Source organism: Pogona vitticeps, chromosome 1, assembly GCF_051106095.1.
Source record: "Pogona vitticeps strain Pit_001003342236 chromosome 1, PviZW2.1, whole genome shotgun sequence".
NCBI lineage: Eukaryota > Metazoa > Chordata > Lepidosauria > Squamata > Agamidae > Pogona > Pogona vitticeps.
In genome coordinates, this window is record NC_135783.1 from 114,235,632 (window position 1) to 114,258,477 (window position 22,846).

The 22,846-nt window shown below is 39.0% G+C and overlaps 1 protein-coding gene across 8 annotated transcripts in view; it reads left to right on the forward strand.

Moving 5' to 3' along the window:
• COL12A1 (collagen type XII alpha 1 chain) overlaps positions 1-22,846 on the forward strand; it is a 136,183-nt gene that overhangs the window by 61,825 nt on the left and 51,512 nt on the right. For all 8 annotated transcript variants that reach the window (XM_072999628.2, XM_072999609.2, XM_072999637.2 and 5 more), the window contains 17 exons: positions 77-241; positions 379-525; positions 1,600-1,742; positions 3,878-4,007; positions 4,618-4,763; positions 5,006-5,135; positions 5,940-6,079; positions 6,764-6,893; positions 9,573-9,712; positions 11,233-11,365; positions 11,474-11,500; positions 12,934-13,076; positions 14,158-14,287; positions 16,675-16,814; positions 17,423-17,552; positions 19,215-19,357; positions 21,984-22,113. In XM_072999628.2, the coding sequence (XP_072855729.2) occupies positions 77-241; positions 379-525; positions 1,600-1,742; positions 3,878-4,007; positions 4,618-4,763; positions 5,006-5,135; positions 5,940-6,079; positions 6,764-6,893; positions 9,573-9,712; positions 11,233-11,365; positions 11,474-11,500; positions 12,934-13,076; positions 14,158-14,287; positions 16,675-16,814; positions 17,423-17,552; positions 19,215-19,357; positions 21,984-22,113 (2,247 nt within the window). The remainder of the gene's footprint in view (positions 1-76; positions 242-378; positions 526-1,599; positions 1,743-3,877; positions 4,008-4,617; positions 4,764-5,005; positions 5,136-5,939; positions 6,080-6,763; positions 6,894-9,572; positions 9,713-11,232; positions 11,366-11,473; positions 11,501-12,933; positions 13,077-14,157; positions 14,288-16,674; positions 16,815-17,422; positions 17,553-19,214; positions 19,358-21,983; positions 22,114-22,846) is intronic.

The window sequence follows — 22,846 nt, forward strand, 5'->3', positions numbered from 1 at the left end:
CTATAAGACTGGAAAACAATGGTTAAGAAATAATCATCCTATCTCTTTGCATCCCTGTGGTTTTGTATGGTTATAGGCATGGCTTTGAATTTCATCTTAAGAAACAACTTTAAACCAGAAGTTGGTATGAGGCCTGGAGCTCGCAAAATTGGTGTCCTTATTACTGATGGCAAATCGCAGGATGATATTGTCGCTCCATCACAGAAACTGAGGGATCTGGGGGTGGAGCTGTATGCTGTGGGTAAGTATCATGTGGGAGAAGTAGTAAAGATGAATGTGTGCTGAAAGATCAAATCACTTCATGCACAAATACTTAAATAGTCTGGAAAATATTCCTGGGGTATATAAAAAAATGTTTCTCTCCATGATCCTTTTAAGGTATCAAGAATGCTGATGAAAACGAACTGAAGCAGATTGCATCAGACCCGGATGAAACCCACGCTTACAATGTTGGAGATTTCACACTTCTTGTTAATATTGTTGATGACCTCACTGTTAATTTGTGCAATAGTGTAAAAGGTCCAGGTATGTTTTCTCTTTCTGATTTATTTACTTCTCATCCTGTTCCTTCTGGTTAGGTTTGGTTTTTACCTTTTATATGCCTTTTCATCATCTTTATTAAAGTACCCTTTCCCCCTGAAAATAAGACCTAACCTGAAAATAAGCCCTAGTAGGATTTTTCAGGATGCTCGTAATATAAGCCCTACCCCAAAAATAAGCCCTAGTTAAGTGAAACCCCGCCTTCCACCCTTGTGCAGCAACCAGAAGAAGATAACATGGCTGTATTTGAATAAATGCAGATTGTTGTACATGAAAAAAATAAAACATCCCATGAAAATAAGCCCTAATGCATTTTTGGAGCAAAAATTAATATAAGACCCTGCCTTATTTTTGGGGAAACAGGGTACTCATTTGGATATTTGTCCAATACAGTTGCTAAAAGGGAAAGCAGCTGTGCAGGACATCTGGGTTGTTCCCTTTCTTTGCTATCCATAGTCTAGAAGTTCGGCCTTCTTACAAAATGAGTTTTTCCTTTCAGTACTTGAGTGTGCGTGCGCACATGCATGTGTACACCCACACCCACCTATATCAGGAGAAACAATATATTTTGGATAGTAATGCACACTGGGGGGGGAGGCTTCTCATATTATTTACATTATCCGATAGCTGCTACAGCAGCCCAGTTGCTATCTGCACCTGTCAGATGATATTGGATATATTGGGCCATGTCAGGTATACCAATCTGGACTCTTTTGCCACACACTGCTCTCCTTTTTGGAAGTGGGGTGGGGGATACTGTCGTGTGAGCAAGTCACAATATGCATCCCTCCTATGTGATCCAAGACACTGATGTTGTGGTTTTAATGCAAAGATTTTAATTGAAATGTGGATCTATGTATCTTTTAGCCTAGCGTGTAACTAGATTTAGTAAGTACCTGAGACAAATTAATAAATGCATTATATGAAATAAGGTCTTACTACAGCATTTTTTAAAAAAAACCTAGTTGACATATATTGCTATTTTACATTTCTGACTTTCACATATTTCCTTATCAAAACTTACTAACATAGCCTTCCTTTTGCACGTTCCCGTGACAGGTGATTTGTCACTGCCACCCACCAACCTAGTTACTTCAGAGGTGACACCTCGTTCCTTCAGAGTGTCTTGGACTCCACCTGCTGAGAGTGTGGATAGGTACAGGATTGAATATTATCCTGCTGCTGGAGGCACACCACAGGAGGTCAGAGTTGGAAGCCCTGTTTTACTTTTGATTTTTGTCTGTGTGTGTGTGTGTGTGTGTGTGTTTTTCTCTGTGTATGAAGTGCTGCTTCAGGTGACACAGGCTAGGGTCAGAAGATTGTAAGGAACAGTGTCAGATGGAATTGAAGGAATTGAATACAGGACAGACAGTGACACTTTCTGTAGCCAAGGTGATTAATATAACTGGAGCTGAGTGGTGACTCTCTCACAAAGGCTGAAATCCTCTTGGTGGAGCTGTGCAGTCATAAGTGGTGATGATGTCATCAGCTGCAGACATTCATCTTTAATTAAAGTTTCCTATTCCTCTCCCCACCCCCACCCCCACCAGGTTTCTATACTCCATAAGGAAACTTTTCAACCTAGGAAAGCCTTTGGGAGCTTTGAGATGAAGAGTCTTTAATATTAAAAAAAAAAATTCACTCCTGCTGGTCCTGATCCTGGCAGCAAGATTGGTGGTGGTGATTCTTGGATATTAAAGACTCCTCCCTATCATTCTGAGGCACCCAAAGACTTCTCCAGGGAGATAGGAAGCTTTAAATTGAAGATTAATGTCTGTGGCTGGTTCTGTCATCAACCATTTATGATTGCAGAACTGCATAACAGGATGTCAGTCAAAGTGTCATGTAAAAAAACTCCTCCTCCAATGACACTGCAAAACTGTTCCTTAACATTAAGACTAAAATATCATACACTGTTCAGGCTTTTTGTGGGTAAATCCCACTTCTTCAAAACAAGTACCGAAAGTCCAAACGTTCGTGGCTAAATGGGATTTGTCAGGAGATTATTCTTAGATATACATTTCTTGGCAAGATGAAATTCACCAGTGAACTGAACAACAACCAGTTATATACAATAGGCTACTATACTATCATATTTGTTTCTCTACTCGGAGAAAAATAATGTGGCCTCTATGACTGTTTCTGGCGACATTATCCTACAGCTAAACCACACCGCTAGAAAATGGAAAAAGGATAGGCTAGGATAATGTGTTCACAGGGATGCAGACTGAAACTACATTGTTTCATGTCCCATACAAAAACTCAAACAAATAGAGTGAGAGGTGGTTTGGAGTTACACTTTGTAGCTCGGTATGTTGAAACTATGAAACTATTACTTCAGCAAAGTAATGCTGAAAAACATTTACTAGACCTAAACAGAAGACAGAAGTGATACATATTGAGCAACCAACAATCTCTCTCTCTCTCTCTCTCTCTCTCTCTCTCTCTCTCTCTCTCTCTCTCACACACACACACACACACACACACACACACACACACACACACACACACACACACACACACACACAGAGAGAGAGAGAGAGAGAGAGAGAGAGAGAGAGAGAGAGAGAGAGAGAGAGAGAGTCTTCTCTGAATCTTACCTTATGCTTATAAATCAGGAATAAGCTAAGGGTTGGGCTAGGGTTAAGGTTAAGGTCTCACTTGTCTGGTAGACTAGCTTCTCCTGTCTAATGTTATGGATGACATTATTCGGTCCTATGATAATATTGCCAGAAAAGATAACAGAAATATTGATAATGCCTCTAATCATGCATCATGAATTATTTTTGAAACTCAAATGATCCCGTGGAAGCTGTTTATTTGAATCCTTGCCAATATATATTAAAGATTCAGGACTACCAAATCCAAATACAAACTTTGAGTCAGACATCAAGAGAATAATATTTAAAGGTTAGCATCCTGTTCCGCTTCCTCTAGTGGCAAGTCATATTCATGTACTAATGCACTGCTTGTGCAGACATTGAAGTGGAAGTGGAAATAGAGTTTCTTCATGGAAATCACTGCTGGTGGAAACAGACTGAGTGTATGTGACTGGTATGATCTTATACTACCACACTGTGGGACATTTGTGATCAGCAAAAGCTCGGTAGGATAGGTCCAAGAGTTTTGAATTATCGAAGTCTCATTTATCTAGTTGTATCCCTGATCTGGCAGATCTCAATTGAAAGCTGTAGAAAATGTAAAATCCATTGCATATTTTCATGTTATTATTTTTATTACTCCTTTTATTGGTTAAGGGTATACAGTATCAATAAAAAAAACCAACCAGCTAACCAGTATATGTAATTAAACCTACCATTCTTTTACTTTTATGCAGCTCTTCGTAAGCCGATCAGAGACTTCTACTGTTCTGACTGGCCTCAAGCCTGAAACAGAGTATGTTGTGAATGTATTTTCTGTGGTAGAAGGTACCAACAGTGAACCTCTAAAAGGCACTGAAACAACTTGTAAGTGAGAATTCCATTCTAATTATGATACTTAATCATACAAATGACAGGAAACCACCCAGAGTAGAAAACAAGATAAGTTAGAAGTATGAGAGGGAAACATAACTTGTGAATTTTTCAGGTCATCTAAGTGTGGTGATTTAGTCCTAACAGTAGTCTGTATTGCATGCTTATTAATCTTGGATTGTACCAGTGTACACTGAACTGAGATGATAGCAATTAGTCTTGACAACTGTGTATAGTCCTCTCCAAGCAGGACAACTCTGTCTGCTGCAAGTCACCTATAACTCAGCAGATTCAATACAGACCACCTGTGAGTTGTCTATCATCTTCCTGTTCTTACAAAAACAGGGAGAAAGTAGAAACAGAGCTTGTATTAAGACCCAGTGGACCAACATGCATAGCTAGTGTGCTGTGGATTGGCCACTAGTTGTACAGGGCTGGCTTGTGACAACAAGGAACACAATTTAATGAAAAGCCTTTCCAAATTCACGAACTATGCTCATCCTGCTACAAACAGCTGAAAGTGTGACTAGGATTTTGGAGGTGCAGAGTGCAATGCTTTTCTAAACTTCAGTCATTGAAGTGAGTAATATATATGATTTTACAGTGGCAATCCCTTCAGTTAGAAACCTGAATGCTTATGACATCACGTCAACCACGATGCGTGTGCGATGGCAACCTGTCAGTGGAGCAAGTGGCTATTTGCTGTTATATGAGCCTGTCAATGCCACAGTTCCAGCAACAGAAAAAGAGGTAAAAACTGAATTAAAAGAAATGGGGAGGGGGAAGAGAAACAGATTTTCTTCCATGTACATAAGCGCTAAGACAATTTCCTGGTACATATGCATGCAACATGTTGAGCAGAGAACAATATACACAATGACATCAGTCAGAAAGTTGTAAATGCATTCTAAAACATGCAAATTACTTTAAAAATGTAATTGAGCATTTTGTTTTCCTTTCTACGTCTTTAAACTTCCTCTCTCTTTTTACAGATGCGTGTTGGATCATCAGTAAATGATGTGCAGCTGGTTGACTTGATTCCCAACACTGAATACACTTTGACAATTCATGCAAATTTTGATGATCTCATTAGTGATCCACTCACCACTCAGGAAGTCACATGTAGGAATAATGTCATTCTTGTTTTACATTTTTTATTCTTGTTTCCATAATATTGCAGATAATTCATGCATAACCTAATTGTTTCCATAGCTAAGCCATTATTTAGTTGTTTAGTCACATTGTAAGAGCTTGGATGGCTTTCAGTTGAAAAAATTACTAAAACAGAAAACATGGTGATGATGTCCATATTATGCTTAGCGCATATCATGAAGTTGTTCAAGGGACAACCTCTTTTACACTTATGTATCATGGAAAGCATAGGCATAAGGCTTACTAGAAACAGTATTCCCCTCAGGCAATTGCTGGTTTCAAAGAGGGACAACTGTTCATAACCTTAACCCTTGCCACTTTTTTGATTGTGGAAAAAGGGTCCTAAATCCAGTTGCTTGTTTCAACAATAGTTGATCCTCAATTTGTGGGATTCACCCAAGTGTTGATTTCACATTCAACAATTAATTTATCCCTCAGCAGTAGCCAGGATGAGCAGTTGGATTTAGGCCAGGTATTGCGGTTTGTTGCATTGTTTCAAAAGCTGTTTGCGATGTGACACTGGGAGAAAAAAAAGTACATGCATGCAACTCTGTAGAAAACTTGTCTCCAGCCTCAACTCTTTAGAAGACTTTTTTTTTTCATACTGTCATGGCTGAAGATATCTCACGCTATAGTACTTTGTATTAAACCATAATATAAATGTGAATACTACATGGGTTGGGATATATTAGATTAAAGTAGGTTGAGATATTAAGATGTATCTTTTCAGAGATAGCATTTAATCTGCTTGTTGTTATTGTAATTATTTGATAGTACCTTTGAGTGGATCGAAAAGATTGTGGATCAGAGATATTACTCACAGCAGCATGAGAGTGAATTGGGAACGTGCTCCAGGAAAAGTTAAAAAATATATACTGCGATACAAAGCAGCTGAAGAACCTGATATAAAAGAGGTACATGGTGCTTTTTTTTAAAAAAATAGTAAATATGCCAGAATAACTGAAGTGGAATATTGGAATATGACCATTTACAGGAGCGTTATTAAAGAACAATCATGACCCTGAGTCAAAGATCTGTAAATATATCATCCCATTAAACAAATTGAGTCCTTGCAGCTGAAGTGATACTGAGTGATGATACAGATTATGTGGCTTAAAAGCTGGTACTGAAAGCATTCTCAGCTTTGTAGTTGCATGGCATTAAGAAGTGATCATGACTGCCATATACACCTCCGAAGCAAAAGAAGCAACCTTTCAGAAATAACAAAAAAGTTTCCAGGGAATATGGATAAATGAGATGCAAGGTACCAATCTGAAAAGTTTTGAGGAATGAATCACAGCAGCATTGCTAAAACATGTTGGGTGTGTAGAGAAGGAAAAACATCAAAAACATTATTTAAATTGATTGTATGAAAAAAGTGTGAGGCTTTGTGTCTATAACTTTAGTTAGGATCATGGAAAATTATATTAATTTGTAATTTGTAAGCAGATTTTTTTACAGAGTTGTCCAGTTTTTTTTTTAAGGCTTTGTAAAGATTGTCATGAACTTTCCATCCTGTGGGAAAGACAAATGTGGCACTTGGTGCCCCAGGGAAAATGTGGATTTAAAATAAACCTGGTTTCTTTGTTTGCATCTAGCTGGAAGTTGATGCATCTCAGACAAGTGCACTTCTCCCTGATCTGTTTTCAAAAACTCTCTATAACATCGAACTTGCTTCAGTGTACGATGAAGGATTGTCACTGCCAATAGCTGCAGAAGCCACCACTTGTGAGTCAACTTCGTTGTTTAATGGGTTTTCTTAGATTCTTATACAGATTATTTATAGAGTGTGAGTTATTTGCATCCTACCATTAAAATGTATTATTACAAAATGTGAAGGTTTGTAAATGATAACAACATGGGCATCATATACACCTCAAACACAAACATAATGACAGCAGTCTTGTTATATACTGTACACCTCAAAGCATAACTCCATTTTCAGCAATGAAATGCCACAAATTAAGAAGTTAGATTAGACATTTCCTGTTGCACATTGGCTGTATGATTTGGCGTACAACAGAAAATGTTTGTGCTAATTTCTTAATTTATGACAATTCACTGCAGAAAATTATGCTGGCAGTGTTATGCTGATGTAAACATGCAGTAAGGTCAATGACAATATCTATGTATCTCTCTCTCTCTCTCTCTCTCTCTCTTTGTGTGTGTGTTTATATGAAGAGATACTTTGAAGATATTTCACTGTAGATGTAGGGCCATCAAGTTAGCAAACCAGTGTATCCCTAATCCATACCTGTAGGAAAAAAGGGAAGCATTCATCAGTTAGGTCACAGATTCAGGCAAGAGCTATCAGGCAGACTGCCAAAAATAGCTTTGAAGTACCTGTGGCCTCTCAGACACACTACACTACAAAGGGATGACATGAAGTCCTGTGCAGTGGGCAAGCAGGTCTGTGGCACAGTTTCTTTTGGGTATATTGCTAGGAATCATGTCCCTGGATTTCATGGGAAAGAGCTAAGTACCACTGCCAGACCTGGGCAAAATCATTGGGTTCATTAGTTTATACCATTGTCCACATAAAGGGTAGATTCACTTGGATCTCATATGTAAGACTCAAGAGAAATGAGAGGAGGAAAATATGCATGGCTAGGAAGCTGCCATTCTGTTTTTTCACTGCCTCTTTGCAAACCTTCATCCTGTCGGCTTCAATTCCACTGTATTTTGTTCGCAGCAGGAGATGATAAATTATAGAATGTATTACTGTTTACTTTCCTCTTCTCCTCTAGCTCTTCCACCCTTCCACTCTTTCCTCTTGCTGTATAAATTCTTTATGCTGTTTGTGCACACAGATGAATATGCATCTCTGTGTACCCTTTATTTACGGCAAGTATGATCTTAAATTTACATAGGCACACAATAGTTCCTGCTACATTCCTACCCATTCCTGCTGAAATTATATATATTGATATTGACCTTATTCTCCATTATACTGAGCCACTGAAATGGCTTCCTGTGGGACTTGAGAAGATGCTGCTGGAGAGGACAAATATTTCTCAGTGACCACCCAGAACTACTTCTTTAGACTTAGGCATGCAGTCCTCCCATAGAGAAGAACAGTTTCAGGGGCTGCTGAACGGAACACTGTTGTTTCCACCACATTTGAAATACTGTGTTGTTGTTGGTGGGTCTACTGTAAAATAATAATTTCTTTTGGCCAGAGAGCTTTGTGGAATGAAGAATGCTGGATTCAAAAGTTCAGAAAGCACAGAGACACATTCTGTTTTTAAAGGTGAAGATCTACCCCAGCTACAACTTGAGGAGCAAAGAACAGTCATTTAACGGATGCTTCCGCTAGGAAATGTATAGCTATTGCAGTTTGGGCACTAACTAGTCTATAGTGCTAATGTGAATTGGCCGTGCAGTTTTGGATTGAGAGATTCATATTGGGTCAGATTGTACTGGAGATGTGTTTTGTCACTGATGACCTGCTTCTCAAAACACTCTGTTTAACTGGGGCAATCACCACAAAGAGATGGTGTAAATGCTTCAGGAAATCCACTTCAGCATAGTACTCCCTATTTGTAATAACACAGAGAATCTGTTGAAGCTGCTTATAGAAAGGGCAGATCTTCCAATCATAATCTGACTTGAAGCTGTGTCCTTATGATACTCATTTGATTCTGTTGCGGCAGTCTAGTGCTATGTGGCCATAGCCATGGTTGGTCTTCTCTGAACGATATTTTGATATGTAGCATATCTCTTATTGCTGTAGCATATCTCTGAGCGATATGCTACAGAAAATGCATCATAGCTGGTGTAGATATTCTGTCTCTCTTCTGGAGTTCCCTGCTTCTGAAATTCCATGAGCATTGTAGCTGTTTCCTGTTTCTGCACTTCTGTTTTTGGCCATTGCTAGAACTGAAGAAATTGGAGAAGATCATAGAGTTTAATGATGCGTCACTGGAGATCAAGACCAAGATCTTCCACACACTTGTATTTCTGATCACCATGTAAAAGTGTGAAAGCTGGGTGATAGAGAAAACTGTGAGGAAAAAAATTGATTCATTTGAAAAGTGATGCTGGAGGAAAGCTTTGTGGATATCCTGGAGTGCAGAAAGACAAGCAAGTGGATCCTAGATCAAATCAAGCCTCATCTATCTCTAGAGGCAAAAATGTTGAAACTGAGGCTGTCCTACTTTGAGAAGGCAAGGTTCTCTGAAAAAGACAATAATGCTGGGAAAGGTGGAAAGCAGCAGGAAAAGAGGAAGACCAAATATGAGAAGTGTATAAGCCATTCCCTTAATTTACCATGTGATTTTACCTAAAACGACAATGAATTACCTAGCCTGTGTTCCTTGTGTTTTACATGTGCATTTCTAATGATGTTTAGTCACAGATGTTTTGTCCTGAGAAGCACTTACTCTTTTCCTTTTTCCTCCCTGACAGTACCTGTACCAGCACCACAAAATTTGAGAACTGACCAGGTAACGAAGACTTCTTTCAGAGCTACCTGGGAACACGGAGCACCGGACGTAGCTCTCTATAGAGTAATGTGGGGGCCTTATGGCGGAATTGAAAGGCAAGAGGTAGGAATTTTTGGATTCTCCCAAATAAACAAGCTTAAAAGCTTCTGTCTGCCTGAATTGTTGGATTGGGATCTTGCAGGTCTCTGACACTTAATAAATACATTTTTATCTTAATTAAAAGCGATATATATGTCCTTCTTGCTGTCAGAGTTACATGTATTCTTAGTTACTTGGTTGAACGAAAGGCCAGGTCCACCTTGCATCTGTAATTGTCAAATTAGTGTGGCTGCTGACATTCCATCTTCGGGAGTTCAGAAATAGAAGTATGTTTTCTGGACAATGATAATGCTTTAGGAGTTTTCCCCCATGCCTGTAACCAATGGTTTGAGCTCTGTCAAGGAATCCTATTTTGCTGATAACAATGGTGTTAGTGGTATGTTTTGATGTATTCTCGGAGGCTTTCATGACCGGGAACCGATGGTTGTTGTAGGTTTTTCGGGCTGTTTGGCCATGTTCTGAAGGTTTTTCTTCCTAATGTTTTGCCAGTCTCTGTGGCCAGCATCTTCAGTGGACAGGAGTCAGAACTCTGTCTGTGTTCTGGTATAATGTGTGGGATAGTTGAGTATTTGTAGCTGTGAGATCACCTTTTGGCCTTTTCAGGAGATTGGGTGATTATGGTGATCAAGTAGATTACCGTAATCATCCAATCTCCTGAAAAGGACAAAAATTTGATCCCACAGCTACAAATACTCAACTATCTTACACCAGAACACAGAGTTCTACCTCCTGTCCTCTGAAGTTCCCAGCCACAGTGACTGGCAAAATGTTAGGAAGAAAAACCTTCAGAACATGGCCAAACAGCCTGAAAAACATACAACAACCATTGATGTGTTTTGAGTTAAAGACAGTTGTAATGAAGATACTGAGAAGATACAAAAAATAAATCTTTGCACTGATCCATCTTTGTGTATTGGCATTGTTATGTGCTGTCAAATTGCAGCTGACTTATAGCTAATAGAATTTAGCTATTCTAATAGAATTTTCAAGGTACGTGAGATATTTAATGAGTGATTTTATCAGTGCCTGCCCCTTCTATCATTAGCTATATTCCTCTCAGTGGCCTCAGGAGGGGATGACCATTGCTGGGTTGATCCCCTCCTGAAGCCACTGTGAGGAATGTAGCTGAGCTCTAATTGAATAGGAATACCTGAGGAGTGTGACAGATGACAGCCTTCAATCAAAAAGCCTTAATTGCCTCCTTCAGGGTGATAACTCTGCTCGTACATTGCTGGAGATGAGTACCACCTGAGGTGCTGGCTTTTGTGTTGCGAGAGGTGTAGAGTGGTAGGTGTATCCAACATGATGACTTAATTTATAAGCACCTCACAACCCTTTCTCACAGCATACAATGGTGTCCTTTCATATAGTTTGGAAATTACCATTGCGTGCATAATATTGACAACAGATTATGCATGGTTTTGCAAAATCTGCTCTAGCCTTTTAAAAATGTTGATAATTTCTTAATGAATTCTCTAATCTCTTTTATTCTTTCTCTTCCCCCCCCCCTTCATTTCCAAAAGACTATTCTAAACGGTGATGAAAATACAATCGTTCTTGAAAATCTGATACCAGACACACTGTATGACATGTCAGTTACCGCAATTTATCCTGATGAATCTGAGAGCGATGAATTGATTGGCAGTGAACGCACATGTAAGCAATTTAGACATATGTGAGTGCATGGATTGTAATTCTAAAAAGTAGAGGACATGCTTTGAAAGTAAAATCTGATCTTTTTTTGTTTTTGTTTTTTTAATATAGTGCCAATTGTGCCAATAACAACACCAGGTAAGAGCTAGTATCGGGCCACAGTACAAGGAATAGAATCAAGACCAAAATATGCAGAGATCATCATTTTCTCTTCCAGCTACCTTCTCTAGTGCCTCATGGTCGTTGCTCTTGAGGTTTTTCTAAATTTCACCAGTCTTCAACAGAAGGCATAGCACTCAGAAAGCTTCAGTGCAGATGTAGGATATCATTCATAGCACTATGAATGTCGCCTCAAGTATCTGAACTTGAGCCCTAAAATTCTGCTGCCAAAAGATCTAAAGTAATGCCCTTAAGGGAGAGCACCATACCTAAAGTTGTCTTGGAGTACTATATAGTAGCACCATCACCTGCTGGGCACTGAAAGAACACAAGAAAGGTGGCAATATCTGTAAAACCTGTGCTGCTTCTCTGCATACCGGAGATGCAGAGATCTGTGCAAACCTCACCTTCCTTTTTTTGTTTCGTTTTTGTTGGAGAAGATTACTTGGAGTGCTTTGACAGGGTGAATACTGTGATTTCTGCATCAGCAACATGCACTGTATTGATTAAAATTGTGTTGCACAGTTACACAAAAGGCATAACTTTTGGCAGTAAATTGGCACAAGTTAAGAAGTCTTTATAGCCATTATCTGTTGCATGCTAAGTCCTGAAGATTTCTTAATTTACATCGATTTGCTGCCAAAATTTAAGCCTTTTGTGTAAGTGTGCAACAGGGTTTCAGCCATTGATTGTTGTAGTAGTGTAGTTGAACTTGTTTGCTACTGCTCCTTATTTAAGTCAGCCATACTGACTTTGCAGTAATTGAACTCAGGGTAGCAGAATGTAATTACACTAATCAGGGTCTACAGAATTTTGTTTGGAACAATGCATATACAGTAGGACATTTGCAGCCCCTCTCCTTCTGACTGAGGTTCTTCATGGAGCCCCCCCCCCAAAAAAATACTTCAAGGGCAAAGGACTCTTCAAAACAAGATTTAATATGGTGCAACTGTTACTTGTGGAAGTGGAACTTACCAACCTTACTGTGAGCATAATGATTTCCACGCAGGGGGAGGAACTTGCTTGGATTATTAGGATCTGCCTTTAAAAGAAATAGCAAATGTGTGCATTTAGCAAACATGTTTGTGTCAATTGGTGTGGTTCTACTCCCCATTGTCATCCTTAATATTCTACCACATTCCTATGCAATACTCTTTTGTTTCTTGTTTTATATATTATTTTTATTATGAGATCATCCTGCTCAAATTTGACATGGGTAGTTGTCCATGAGTTCCGGGCAGGCCTCAAGATACATGCATGTATTGTTCTTCAAAGTAACATATTATTTAAAATTAATTTTAGTGAAGAGTAACAGGCTTGGGCTATTTTTAGGTAACAATATAGGATGATTTAATTGATAAATATTAGTTGTCATTCTTTGCTTCACAACTGTTGCAATAATGTGATCGTAGTGCCAAAGAGTGGTCCGAGGAACCTTCAGGTATACAACGCAACATCTAACAGCCTGACAGTGAAATGGGATCCTGCCACAGGACGAGTGCAGAGATATAGAGTCACTTATCGGCCTGCCAGTGGGGATGGTCCTGAGCAATCGGTAACTAATTTTGAAAGATTATAATTGTTATCTCTGGGGAAACAAGGTCTTTTCAATGCCATAGTCAACCTTCAGTTTATCAAATTACAGTTAAAAGTGCAAAGCCTATGCAACTTTTATGTGGAGGGACACAAGGAAAAATTATCAGAGACATGCTAAGCTATGAGGGGGCCTCCTTCTAAAGTGTAAATCTATTTCATGCCAATCTTGCATAGTTTTGCATAGACTGCCATGAGTCACAACTGCATCCAGCTTATTTTGCTGTCTGGACTGACAGTAAGATTTACCACAGCTTCTTAGTGTGTGTATGGATTGTACATTCATACACCAAACAGACGAATGCACAGTCATAAGTGATCTTTTATAAACAATTTACATGCTTTTCCCTATATGGAAGTGCTTTTCATGTGGGAACTGTGGCTTGGTCTTGTCCTTAATTACCCTGTGTTGTTTGTTCAAATGCCAAAGTCAAAGTCAAACAAAGACCTTCATGTGTATGTAGGGAGTCAAAGGGAACAACGTGTAGTTCATAAGGCACTGTGGGCATCATTATATTTTGAGATCACAATGCATGTAAAAATTTTCTTTGGAAAGCAGAATTAGCCCCAATGCCCTATAGCTGCAGGCTGTAGACTGGAAGATCTGTATAACATTTTGAAAAGGAGCTCTGAAGAAGGAAGTGAGAAGACTTATATTGATTGATAGAGCAGTACTATATATGTATGTCTACTCAGACGTAAGTCCCATTGGCCTAATCCAATTGCTTGTTCAAGCAAAGTCAACCTATTGCATTAGCTCCTGAATGGCAAATCCACTTATATAAGATCCATTGATTCAGTGGGTCCACTCTAGCTGAGATTAATAATTGAATTTAGGCCAGAAATCTCAGAAATCTCAGTGGGCCTTACTTCCAGGAAAGTGTGGAGGATTGCAACCTTAAGCAGACTGTACTATTTGGTCCAGAATAGAAAAATAAAAACTGTAATGCCTGTAATGTGTACAGGATGCTTTTTTAAAAAAAGCAATTCTTTCATTTAGGTCTCTGCTCTCTCCACTTCATTTGTGTTTCATTATATTCTAGTCAACAGTAGGAGGGAGACAGACCAGTCTTGTCCTCCAGAAGCTGCAGCCTGATACACCCTATAGTGTGACTGTTTCATCCATATATGCAGATGGGGAAGGAGGACAAATGACAGGCAGAGGCAAAACTAGTAAGTAATTCAACTTCGAGTGGTTTTCTCATTTGTGAAAAGTTATGAAACAGTAACATAAGATTACTTATGAAGTCAGCAGGTTTGGGTTTCCTTTGCTCAAGTTCCCACCAGCATTTCATCCTTTCCCCTCTCCTAATTTTTTTTTTAAAAAGAAAACTTGTCTGCAAAGGTCTTTTTAGACAGGTAATTACTATCTGATATGGGGGGAGGTTACCTTTCACTTCTTCATAAGTATGTGTGACAGAGACCGGAGGGGGGGGGGAACTTGACTTTTCCAGATGTTTGCTTTATTGTATGATAAATGCACAATTCTTACTCAGCTGTTACAGGACATCCAAATTTCTTTCTTTAAGATTATTTGGCCCCATGACAGAACTTAAAACCTGCAGTTTTTGATTGCTAGCAAAAAGCTGTTTTCTCTCAACAAGTACATCTATTTCAGTTTAGGGCCTAGCTTGCAAAAGGTAATTTTGAATTATAACTCACTGGACCTGGTGGCTAGGAGATTCTGTGAGCTGTAGTTGAAAAAGCAACTTTTCCATCCTCTATTTTGGATTGCTGCAAATAACAGCAAGGCTAGTTACTTCCACACCAAATGTGCCTTGCCTTTCATCTTTTCGACTCTGCTCTCCTTTTAAATAATGATGACGCACAGCTCCCATTGAAAAAATTAAATGCATACAGCCAACATACTGTTATTCTAGCATTAAACCTGCCTCTCATAAAGTTATAAAAATACGTTCCCTTTTGATTTCAATTTCTGAGAAGTCTGTTTTGTGTCAACATTTTGAAGCTTTGCACTTCATGATTCTTGCCATCATCCGCTGGATTTCAGTCCTATGTTTTAGAACAGTCATATGTTGCAGAGCTGGTCAGGACCTTCATGGACCATCCCCTGTCAAGGAGGCAAAGTGGGGAACTAAACTCCCAACCTCTGGCTCTGTCCAGCGGTTATTAGAATGTTATTTATTGCCTTGGGGTGTGTACATGAAAATTGACATTTATTAAGACAAATTACTTTTCATAATTATCTAGAACAGTCACAGAGTCTCAAAGATAGTAGACAAATGGGCAGTTACAATTACCCAAATACATGAAAACTAAAGAGTATTTTAACTGTTTTGTATATCTGATCTCTTTTTTTCTTGCATTGTGGAAAGCAGGGTGGGCTATCCTAGAGGATGAGACACTTTGTGTGTGTGTACTCAGTTGTGAGTACCATTAGGGCTCACTGTGTCAGTGCAGAGATATTCATATGTGTGTTGAGCCCATGCAGAAGGCCAGGAACAAGGGAAGGGGCCTGGGGAGGGAGTCAGTGGGGACATGCACTTGGGCCCATTGTGCAGTTTGGCCCATGGCAGGAAGTGGAATGACAGATACATAACTCATAAGCCTTCTTGTTGCATTGGTCCGGGCCACAACAATACAAGCCCTAATAGTGGTAGGGAACCTCTCCACATATTATATGCACTGTGAGCATATTTTGTGGCACTCTTTTCTCTCCTTGGTCCAAGGCTGCCGTATTGCTTGATTTGTTGGATTTTTACTCAGATTCTGTGTACTTTTACTAGGATTCCCTTCAAGCTGCTTTCCACAATGATCCAGAAGTGGTTTTGGCCCCCTTCCAAACTCTCATCTGTCACTTTCCTGTGGCATCAGAAAGGCTCACCTCGTAGTCTCAGGTTTCGACCTCAAGTCTCAGGAATGATCTGGGAACTATAGCAGCAGGAAACTTGAAGATTCCTTCAAATAGGCTTTCTTAACATGTTTTCAATCATCAGTTTTATTCCAGTCAGACAACACAGAAAATAGTTTGTGTAACAATCTTTTTATTTGCAAATGAATAGCTGGAGCAGATATTGCAGCTATTTGAAGGTCGCAACAGATTCAGACTGGGTTGGCCCATTTCCAAATCCAAACTGACTTCTTTTAATACAGATGTTGGACAGATCAACATCTCCTGGTCATCTCTGTAAGTCAAGTGCTTACTGCAGGGTGGCTGTTGAGAAAAAAAAGCTCTTCAGTGATCCATCAGGATATCTTTTCAGCGAGAAAGACTAGATGTAGCCACCTGGCACAATAAAGTAATGTGGTTCACAGCCACAAGGTTCTTGGAGCATGACTGTTTTTATATATATTTATTATTTTATGTTAGCTGCCTAGAGTGGTCTTAACCGACCAGATAGGTGGGATATAAATAAATAAATAAATAAACAACAACAACAGGCAACGACGACGACGACGACGACGACGACGACGACGATGATGATGATGATGATGATGATGATGATGATGATAATAATAATAATAATAATAATAATAATAATAATAATAATAATAATAATAATAATAATAATAATAATAATGTGTTTGATGTGTTACAGAACCTCTTAACACTGTACGGAACCTCAGAGTTTATGATCCAACTACCAGCACATTGAATGTTCGATGGGATCATGCTGAAGGGAATCCTCGTCAGTACAAAGTAGTTTATGCACCTGTGTCAGGAGGTGCAGATGAACTGGTAATGTTTTTCTATTTACTTCACACCTGTTCTAATTTTTACTTGGGGTGGTTACATAATTGGTTTGGGGTATCCCTTAAGAGCTGATCTACCTCATCAGAAAAAGAACGTGGTGTCATTCCACTTAGGGCTAAACCATTCAGGAGTACATGTGAGAGCTGTACTTGCCCTTGTTTGAATGTTGTTCTCCGCATAAGCTGAAGGTGGTGGAGGTAGGGAAACCTGCTGATCTAGATGGAGGGATATGACTGGTCATAGATGAGGTTACACATCCCTTCAGCTATCAGATTCACAGGCAGCTGATTTTCCTACACTTGGCACAATATGTGAAGGGACAGATGGCACCGGCATCAAGGAGTAACTTTTATCAGGTAGACTGGTATGCCAGATGCTACCACCTCAAAAATAATAATAATTAAAAAAACTCTTGCCCAGACACTAATCACATCCCAGCTAGAGTACTAGAATGCACTCTGTGTGAGGCTACCTTTAAAGATAATCAGGAACCTTTAGCTGATGCAGAATATAATCAGCCCTTACGTGGGGCAACACATTCCAGTAACACCATTAAATTATCAAATTATACTTTCTCTTTTAATAAACAACAGGCAACTATCCCAGGGAATACAAATTATGCCGTTTTAAGGAATTTACAGCCTGACACACAATACAAAGTAACTGTGTTTCCAACGTACCCAGAAGGTGACGGAGGTCGGATGTCTGATACTGGAAAAACTTGTAAGTATGAAAGCTAGGAGCGGTGTTTTCCCCACTCATAAAATATTAGGATTTCAGGCCACATTTTATGTGGCCTGACTTACATGCAACGTAGGTGCCAATGGATTTCACATGACTCCTTGATTTCGAAGGCTTCGGGAATACTTTATTCTTGATTAGACTTTGACCACTGAACAAATCACTGAGATCAACCAGTGAAGGACATTTGTACATAAAGCTTCCATCAGAATATGGATGTCAGCAGGATATCTCTTGCCATGCTGGGTAGAAATATAGGCTTAGATCCTTTTCAATGAAAAGGGGATTGCCACTGTGGTAAGGACTTTATACCCCAATCCCAACAATGTTTAATTGGACATACAGGCAACACTATTTAATGGAACTTGCTTTCAGTTAATTGTATCTAAAATTGCAGCTCTCAAGGGAAGATTGTTTTGTAGCATAATCATATGCTCTAGTGGAGGTGACAGAGAATGGAGCAGGTTCTCCCTGTATATTTCTGAAAGACTTGCAATAAATTGCAAGGATTTCTGGTTCCCAAATATTTAATAGGAGCAATAGTAATGCGAGGCACCTCTCTACCTCCACCTTATGTTGCTGAAATCAGGAAAATGTATTACAATCTGGAGTGGACTTTGATTTCCATCCTGGTACTAAAACAGATTTCTTTAAATTAGATTCTTTAATTTAGAAGTGAACAACTTTGGTAGCTCTGGAGGTCAGTTTTATTCCTGCACTCCGGATCCTGCAACAGGTTGCAGCTCCTTCCTCTATGGTGCACCACTGAAATTCTGTAATGGGACAGAAACTGGAAGTGAACATTTCCCATATGCAGTTTCTTGGAAACCACATTTTACAATTTAAAACAAGGCGTATGGAGATCGATGGAAAATTGTCCTTCTGAGGGCCAAAGTCCCCCCTAAAAATGGCTAATTTAGCTACCACCCTCCTATTGTCATATTTGGCAGCAGGACCACAAGCTTTGGAGTGGGGCACAAAACTGCTGGACTGAACTGTGGGTTGGAAGACATTTGCTGCAAACCCTTGCTTTCATATTAAGTACAGTGGTGCCCCGCATAATGAGCGATTCGTTTAACGACGAATCTGCATAGTGACGCCTTTTTTGCGATCGCAAAAGCAATCGCATTGCGATGTTTCTAATGGTGAAGCATCGCTTTGCGATGATCGGTAAGCGTTTCGCGTACCGATTTTTGCATAGCAATGTTTTTTTAACAGCTGATTGGCGGTTCCAAAATGGCCGCCGGGTAAAGAAAATGGCTGCCCGCTGTGTTTTCGCGCCCTTTCCTTGCTTACCGGGCAGCGAAAATGGCGGCCGCATGGAGGATTTCCTCATAACTGTGAGTTTTTTGCCCATAGGAACACATTAAACGTGTTTTAATGCGTTCCTATGGGATTTTTTGCCCCGCATAGCGACAAATCCACATAGCGATAATTTTTTCATAACGGATTATCGTCGCTGTGCGGGGCACCACTGTATGTGTCTTTTGCACAATGCTGTGGTTTGGCTCGTCCAAGTTCTGCCTTTTGCACTTTCCTCTCACTGACACTTTGCACCTAATCCACCATTTTATAGCCATATCTAATACTTGGACCTACCACTTTCTTTAATATAAAACATGATTATTATTACTTTTGATCCAGTGATGAGGGGAACACCAAGAAGCATCCAAGTTTACAACCCAACAACAAACAGCCTTAATGTCCAGTGGGAACCTGCACCAGGGCCCGTGCAGCAATATAGAGTTGTCTATGCTCCATTGATTGGTGCAAGGCCATCAGAATCTGTAAGTCATTTAAACTCCTGTGTTTTTGATTATGTGAGGCCTGAGGGATAATCCTTTTTATAATTATTTTTGTCTGGTGAAAATAAAATACCGTGTCTTATTCCACCTCACACTTCTGGATATGTCATATGTTTTCTCCACATGTTTTCATCTAATTGGAGATATCAGCAAAATGAAATTACAATGGGTCATTGTTAAATGCAATGACCATGATGATTCATTAGAAAATATTAAACTAAACAGCTGGTTTGACCTTTTGGCTTTCTTGAATTCTGAGGGGAAAGTTACTCAACTTATTACAGGATGTAAACCAAACTGGCCACTTGACAGCTCATTCAGATGATTACTTGGTTTTGCAAAATGTAATATATACTGAACATCCCACATGGCCAAAAGTAATTTTCTCTTATATGAATCAGACATATACAACACCTGTACATTTTAAAATGTCATATATCACCACATTCAGAGTTAGGAAAAGTTACTATCTGTACTAGTTCAAAATTCCCAACTAGGCAAATTCATTCAGAAGTTGTTCAATAAACAATGCTTCTATATTCTGATGTTGTTCCCAAATATAATGCACAAATTATCAATATTATTATCCATAGTAATTGGGAGATTCAGTGTTGTACAACTTCATACTTTATTTGAATGTGCTGCAGGAAGGCTGGTGGGAAATTTTTCTAAGTGCTGATGGCTTCCTTCAACAATTTAGTGTCTGTAAACAGTTTATCATATTGGTTGGCACTTGGTGTGGAACAGAAGTGGGCAACCTTTGGCTGTCAGATATTTCAGACTAGAGATCCCATCAGCCCCACTTCACAAAGTATATCTACTGATCAGGAATTGTTGGAGTTGTAGTCTAAAATTCCCATAAGGGTCAACAATTCCTCATCTTGTGGTAGAAATTCTTTTAAAATGTTTCAGGATTTTATAGTACTGGTGTGTAAACTCTTCACATGATTTGGATAGATAATTACTGCTGAATGGGACTCACCAAAAAGCAGCATTTTTAGCAGCTTCCATCTGGCTGATGTAGTATGAGAACAACTACAGAAACCAGGGACATTTAATGAATAACCACTTCTATTTAGCACATATACACAATCATCCTGCATGTACCCTGTTTCCCATAAAATAAGACCTAACCTGAAAATAGGCCCTAGTATGATGCTCATAATATAAGCCCTGCCCCCAAAATAAGCCCCAGTTAAGTGAAACCTCACCCTCCACCACTGTGCAGCATTGTTCAGCAACCAGAAGATGACATGACTATATTTGAATAAATGCAGATTGTTGCACATAAAAAACCCCATCCCCTGAAAATAAGCCCTAATGCGTTTTTGGAGCAAAAAATAGTATAAGACCCTGTTTTGTTTTCAGGGAAATATGGTATCTTGAAGAAAGAGGTATTTTTTGAATAATTGTAGTTTATGTTGATTGGAAGCTTTGTTCTGCCTCTAAAATTTTGTAGAGAAGAACAACCTATTATTCATTTATTGGCTTGAATCCAGTAGCAAATCAAAACTAGAATTGACCAGTTGAATCAGAGGGGATTTGGTGAATCAGTTCTTCAATGGGCCTATTCAAGTTGTGACTTATGGTTGGATGTCAGTCATTATAACATAATTTGATTATAAAACCTTTGTATGATTATAAATAGAAATATCTGTTTGATATTATGAGTTATAAGTGTTTAGTTATTGGTTATAACTTTTAAAAACTATCCTTAATCCTTACCATGGTGATGTGTAACTATATAGTTAAAACAGTAAAGGTCCCCTAAATCCGAACACATCATCACAATATAACAATAAAGCAGCAAATAAAATAAAGCAGACAGAATCAGCTGCCACGAAAACAAGTGGAGTGGTCTTTTAGGCCAGATAGGCAGGGTATAAATCAAATAAATAAATAAATAAATAAAAAATGATAGTTGCATCTCTTTGATGGGAGAATATTTCATAATAATGACAACAGAACTGAAAAGACACATTGTGACATTGAATCCATTGTTTGTTTGTTTGTTTGTTTGTTTATTTATTTCCTGCCCGTCTGGTCAATTGACCTCTCTTGGAATTTGCAAGAAATTCTGTAGATGTGCCCTAGCCCTGAATCTGTACAAAACATTTACCTATAAAGTTGCCAGATCTCTGATTTCCGAAAGCCACCAATGTTATCCATAACATCAGCTGCACCAAGTAGATGGCTTTGTAAGCTACTTGCCACTGCCCACTACAGTGTCACCTAGATGGTGTTCCTCCAGAACATGGTGGATAGTTAAATGGTAGACAGTTCACAGCATTGCCTGCTGTTGTTGCCAGCACTTCAACACATTAGGAGGCGCACTGATTTGCAGAGACTATTAAAGGGCACATTGCAGTGGAGGGCTCCTCAAGTATTGCCCTGGTTAATTTAGAAAAGAATCAAAGAAGGAGATAAAATCCATGCCTGTTCATAGTTTTTGGAAACTGCAGCTGTAAGAAAAAGACATAAATTCTTTGGGGGATTTGGCTGAAAGAGCAAGAATGGTTGAGAAGACCTCACAAAGCTGTCTTATCATTCTCTAATGATACATACTTTTAAACTGCTAATTTAATCTTCTGTCTTGTTTTCTTCCTAGGTTGTTGTCCCAGCCAACACCCGCAATGTTTTACTAGAACGCCTGGTTCCTGACACTCCATATTCTGTAAATGTTGTTGCTTTGTATGCTGATGGAGAAGGAGATCCATCTCCTGGACAAGGGAGGACATGTAAGCAGAAACAACATGCTCTCTTGGCGATGCTATAGTTGTGTGTTGTGAATTGTCTTATCTCACTTCTCACTTTCCAGTACTAGACATTATTTGGGGATCACTGACTGCTACTGCATATTTAGGGCATTTTTGGGTGGCAGCTGCCCTTCCCTACCACATGGATGCTGTGCTCTTGTGCATGTGCATTAAGCACTTTTTAAGAAAATACCCGCAAAGGGCTTTAACTAAGAATATTAAAGTTGCCCAGTATGGAGTAATGATAGAGTGACAGAGTAGAAGTCAGAAGATCTTGTTTCAAATATCTACTCAGCCATGGAAACTCCCTGGAGGAGGGAGTAGGACTGGTAAAACCACTCCTTAAATATCTTACTTACCTTGAAAACCCTCTTAGGGTCATTGTAAGTCAGTTGGCACATAACAACAACAAACTCGGAATTAAGCTAGTTCTCAAATGAAAGGAATTTTTGGAATAGATTTATTAATATTATCAGTGAAGAATATAACTCAGTCTAGGACTATTGTATCTTTTAATTTTGTGTTTTCTTTCTGTCACTGTTTCTCATAGAAGAGGTTAAATTGTGCAAATTTGCTGCTGAAAAGAGAACATAAAATGACATCTTTTATTTGAATTGCACATATTTGTTCATGGCTATATATGTATATTTATGTCAGTTAATGATGATGTTTGTATGTAGATGCATAGAAACCTAAAGAAACACTGATGAATGTT